General features: G+C 37.1%; 1 protein-coding gene across 1 annotated transcript in view; it reads left to right on the forward strand.

Annotated features, from left to right (window-relative positions):
- LOC123745002 (forkhead box protein F1) overlaps nucleotides 1-5,574 on the forward strand; it is a 119,900-nt gene extending 114,326 nt beyond the window's left edge. The window contains exon 3 of the mRNA XM_045725250.2: nucleotides 1,738-5,574. Coding sequence (XP_045581206.1) covers nucleotides 1,738-2,054 — 317 coding nt within the window. The 3' untranslated portion in view covers nucleotides 2,055-5,574. The remainder of the gene's footprint in view (nucleotides 1-1,737) is intronic.
- Nucleotides 5,575-6,000: the final 426 nt, after the last annotated feature.

Consider the following 6,000-nt stretch of genomic DNA (forward strand, 5'->3'; position numbering starts at 1 on the left):
CCAACAAGGCCACCCCTCCCCCCCCCTCACTCACACCAGCACGCACTCACAGACGTAAACACACTCACCAAAACATAACAACACAAGCATAACGGCAACAGGCCAAAGGCCTACTGAGCCAGACGAGACACTGACCCCCACCGTCCTCACGCCTCATATTACCTCACTACGGCCTCACCACCTCATAGTAAGGAGCGTACAGCAACCCGTCCTCTTAAAAATAACGTCACTTTGGGCTCGTATGCTATGACCAAATTTGGGCGTAATTTGAAATGAAATCGACTCACTAAAGTGACGTACTGTTCCGTTTTCTGTGCGAGTCGTCCGGCCCTCCTCGGACAGCTTAGAAGAGGAACTTTCAATTAACGTTTTTCATAACGTTTTGAAACTTTATGAGAATTTCCTGCCCACCTAACCAATCAGAGGACCCTTAACTTACTGTTGTTGAAAAAAAATCCCAAATTTATTTTAATTTTTTTTTAATTTTCAAATTACGTCCATATTCGGCCATACGGGCAAACGGCCAAAAGCGACGTTCTTTTTAAGAGGACAGGTTGGGACGACATATCTACATGTCCCCATATATGTATATTTCAAGACACCTATCTGCTGTCCAACTGGAATTTTAAGCCTTCCCTGGGGTACCATTTTGGTATGAAGATGTTAGGTAATCCACGTCCTATTCATATAAACTGGTAACCACCATATGCATAATAACATGTCATTACCTTCAAACATCTGCTGATAGGAAATGTAGATGTTCATCTCTCAGAATGTTCGGTAATATGTTTATTGTTTGTGATGTGTGTCTATGTATGTATTAACACGATGTACTGAACGGGGTGAGAATAGCTTGAGCTACCTCATCCCTTTGTGTGTATTTTACCTCAATAAACTTATTTCAATTTCAATTTCAATCTGCTGATGGCACAGCACTGGCTTCTGCTTATGTAGCCTGTGGTTCAAGCTCTGATGGTCTAAGTGAATGACATGTTATTATTCACGATTTAGCCATTTTAGCGTTATTATTCACTGTTAGCCATTTATATGGTTAGGAAGAAGTAAATCAAAGTGGCACCCCAAGGAACGCCTCAAGTTCCATTTGGACAGCAGATTGGTGTCTTTTTAATCCTTATTGTGGGTGATGGTGACTCAGTAGGTAGATTTTTTTTATTAATATATGAGGTACATCTGCATTAGTGCAGCTACCCCAGACTATATGAAGTGGAGTACAGTGTGTCAAAAAAGCTAACTAAGTGATGCTAAAAAAAATCCCCATCACACAGGATGGTTAGTCATACAGAGGCATGTGATAAGTAGTCTGCACTGGCAGACTCCGGAAGCATTTTGAGGATATCATCAACACAAGATTGAATAAGGCAGCAGTGGTAATATAAGTCAGTAGGCAGAGGTGCAGGTGATATATTTAAAGCTTTATTTATATCATCTTATTATACCTAATTATTATTATTAATTATTATTATTATTATTATTATTTTATTATGTTATTGTCATATTATTATGACATAATAATACTGTTAGTATTATTATTAGTATGAGTTACACACATTTTCTCATTAGTATTATTAATATTAAACAAGTATCTTGTTACTATATTAATAGTTAAAATAAATGCTTTATCGTTAGCATAGTATTTGAATTGTTAGTTTTGTTTGTATAAACATATGTGTTAAATGTTTGAAACAACGTTACTGACTGCTGCACTACTCTCAGCAGGCATGCGAGGAATGGCCCAACAGCAGCAGCCACAGCAGCACCCACAGCAACAACTACAACAACACCACCACCAACAACAACAGCAGCAACAAGCACAACAACAAATGACGTCATCAGTGGTGGCACCAACCTACGACAAGCGACTCTGGACTCCGCCCTCCTCCATGTCCGGGGGCGGAGCTCTGACCCCCACACAGCCTGCCATTGGTGGGAGTCTCTGCCCGTCGCCCACCCACCTCCTCCCGCACCACCAAGCCACGCCCACCTCCACCCCAGCTCCGCCCAACTATTACGACTCGATTAAATACTCAATGTAACGGATTTCGACGAGGAAATTTGAGACTTGATTCCCTTATAGAGAATGTTTCAAATTTTCCATTTTTTTAATTTTTTATAAGTTTGTTGACGTGTAAGGAGTCAGTGTACATAAAGCTAACTGCTTATTAACTTAAGACGATGTGTGTTTAAAGCCTAACAGAGAAGAATAGCATCTTGATAATGTCTATAATTTTTATACAAAAATAAGGAAGTTTTTTTTTTGCCGGGAATTTGTGCAATATTCAGCAATTTAGAGAAATGTTCAGATAAATCAGTTTTTTTTATGTATAAAAACCCTCATGAGTTTTAACAACCAAAAAATATGTCTTGTGAATCCCATTTGTTATATAATATAAGAAGTGTGTGAACACGTAGTAACAGTGAATCTCAGTATTATATAATGTTATTTTTTTCCTCCAAACCCCCCCACCCCTTCCCCCGCCCCCTCTTCAACCAAACACCCTCTTTCCCCTAACCCCTTAAGTCCGACAACCCCCAAATGTCGTCCCGCGATTTACTTTTCTCAGTCCAGAGGACAGCAAGCCTCATGCAAGCCTCGGGACAATGTTGCCGCCATTTATGTCACCATTTTGAGCGGTTAGATGTCAGTGCACGCCGAGCCGCTGGGGAGGTGAGGTGGCGTGGGTGTCAGGAGTCTCTTGGGTGGTGGTGGTAGTGGTTGTTGCAAGATGATGGTAGTGGCGAAACTAGTTGCGATGGTGGTGGCTGCTTTAACTGGTTGTGGTGGTGGAGGTTTGCGGCGAAGGCGAGCGGGTGGTTGTGGAAATTGTGGAACAAAGTGTTCTCAAATTCTATTCCTTTGGGTCTTTGTGGAAACCAATTGTTGTTGTTGTTGTTTGAGACCAGTACTGCTGTTCTCCTGAGATCAGTGATGTTCCCTCGAGATCAGTTAAATTTCTTGAGACTAGCAATGTCCTTCAGAAGCCAGGTTCGTCACTATCTTGAGATCAGTGATGCTTACCTAAGATCATTTATATTTTAAACCAGAATTTAGTAAATTGAATTGTCTACATGTAGGGAAATACTGTTAAAGGTTCTTTAATTATTTCTAAATATGCTGAAATATTCCTATTTGCTCATCTTATATTAGTAAACTTTGAACATTTCCGAAAACTATAAATAATTTCTAAAGATTTTGAAATATTTCGAAATGGATCAAGAGTATGTCCAAAATTCCTGCAATATTTTTTTAAACTTCTGAAATAAACCCATAATCTGGATAATCCTGAAATATACATTTTATGAAATATCTAATCTTCGAGAAATTTTGAAATATCCCTTTTGTGTCTAGAAATATCTCCTGCGAGTCCGGAAATATCTCCAGTGAGTATGGAATTATCTCTAATGAAAATTGAAATACTGTATCTCCAATATCTGGAAATATTTCGAACACTTGACAACAAAAATACTAATCATATCTCCAATACACTTGTACATTTGTAGTGTATTTCAACATATTTCTCGTTGGAGATATTCTAAATATTGACCTACAGACAGGATGTTATGACAATGTAAATACAAACACGCTTAAACAGCAATGAACACCAGAGATCAATGGCTCTTCAACTCTCTCTACCAGTCACTTGAAGGAATATTACCGCCCTTAAGAGGGGATCGAGACAAAAGCCTAATTAGCTAGGTTGTGCTGGCCATGTAAGCCTGCAGATAGATCCCTACCAACAACAGCTTCACTGACCAGGCTGTTACTAGCTAAACAGATCTAGGAGAGTGGCTCTTCTGCCAGGCAGCTTCATTGTATATAAGATATCTAGAAAACTATGGTTTTATGAACATTTTTTCAGCATACATGCAATGTTATTTTCTTTTCTTAGCCTCATTATTATTATTATTATTATTATTATTATTATTATTATTATTATTATTATTATTATTGTTGTTGTTATTACTACTACTGTCCACTGCTATTATTTATACATTTTTTCCATCTATTGTATTATTACTGTTTTATTAATCGTCTCTTAGACAAAGTTAACTTTACTGCTAGTTACTATTATTGTTGATGTTGTTGTTGTTGTTGTTCTTTGTTGTTGAGCCACTCTAACTAAAGAGTGACTAGAATACAACTATAGAGTGATTGGAATACAACTACAGTGACTGGAATATAACTAGTGACTGAAATAGTGATTGGAATGCAACTAATGACTGGAATACAATTTTTAGAGTGGTTGAATACATTATATCTAAATTTAACTCATAGAAAAAATGACAGTCTATTGTCTAAATGGACTGACTGTCTTTGATTATTGTTGATTAAATTTTGATTAAATCTTGCATCAAATTTTGCAATACAGTTTATAACTGGTGTCGCGTGTGTCTGACTTTTCTAATGTCATGAAGACATTTTCTTACTGTATGAGTTCAATTCTAAGGTTGTCTAATTCTCAGATGACGTGTAATTAAATTCTTGCGAGGGTTATGTATAATTTTGTGTGAGCGCATCTAAATCTAATGATCTTTAGACGTGTAAGTCTAACTCTGCGAGGAAGTCTTAAATCTTTTTTTTTGTTTTTTGTTTTTAGGGGTCACAGTTGGGGTGTTTTAAGAAAGTCTGAAGTCATGTTTTTGTACGACTGATATACAATAATTATTTAATTCACTTTTTGTAAGAAAAGGATAAACACACAAAAAAAATTATATTAAATTTTCTAATATTAAGTATTTAAATACTATTTTCCGACGGACTTGAAAACAAAATCGGTCTCGAAATCTTTGTGCATGGACACCAAATTATATAAATACGATTTATTAACAAATTATTACACTGTACGGATATTTTCAGAATTGCTGGAAATTGACTAAATGAATGTTCATGTATTATGACATGGCACGAGGTAATAGACCTTATGAATGTTTGAAATAAGGTTCATTCTGCTTCAAGATTCTAATAGAGTTTGTACGAAAGACAGACGTAGATTATTCGCCTATGCAGTCAAAACTCGTTGATAATGAAAATGCGATTGGATGAAATCATTTGTAATCAACCAATAAGCATTTTTGCCGCTTACCGAACGAGCCAATCGGCTAACTTGCCGTAAATACGAAGCAGCCAATCAACGGCTGCCGTACGGGCGGGCTCAGCGAGGTCGGACTGCAGGCCATGTATAGCTTCTAAGTTATTATATTCTCTCGTGTCTTGTTGGTTCTCAAGTCCTCACTCACACACGACGAGGTTGTAGCCACTCTGTTATATAGAGTCAGGTCGTCTTGGTGCCACAGACACCCTGGTGACACTCAGTGTTAACCAGCACTAACGTAAGGAGACGGTCGGTGGTGACTCGTTGTCATGGCCGTCTACTGCTCTCACAGATCTTGTGAAATATTCATCTGTAATTATTGAATTGTTTTCCATATCGAATTATTTTTCCATTCTGCGTTTTTTACCTCTGTCTCTACTCCAACTATTATCAATATTGCGGGTTCACGAAGGCCTCACAAAATATTTCATGTTAAAACAATGAGAAATAAAACAAAGAATAATCAAAATGTATTTTTCATTCCCCTCTCCTTCAGCTCCCGCCATAACATCATTATGTGTAAATGTTCCCTTGGAGGAGCATCACAGGTCAACTCATCACTGTTTGGACTATCGTCAAATTGTTATTTTATAATGATCAGTAAACTTAGGGGTTCTCCCAAAGTGTATTAATGATTAGTATATTAAGGAGGTGCTTGTGTGCAAGTAAATTAACCTTAATAAATAAGGTGGTGGAAATACTTGGAATTACTTAGAACAAGAACAAAAATTTGTTATTTGTCTAATACACAAACCTCCACAGAATAGATAAACACAATTGTAAATTACTTTGATACTCTAGAAAATCTGGTGCCAAACATTATTTTCCTTCGAGATTTCAGTCTGCCCAGTTTAATATTGATAATGACATAATAACATTAAAACAAAAA

The sequence above is a fragment of the Procambarus clarkii genome, chromosome 57 (genome assembly GCF_040958095.1).
Source record: "Procambarus clarkii isolate CNS0578487 chromosome 57, FALCON_Pclarkii_2.0, whole genome shotgun sequence".
In the NCBI taxonomy this organism is placed as follows: domain Eukaryota; kingdom Metazoa; phylum Arthropoda; class Malacostraca; order Decapoda; family Cambaridae; genus Procambarus; species Procambarus clarkii.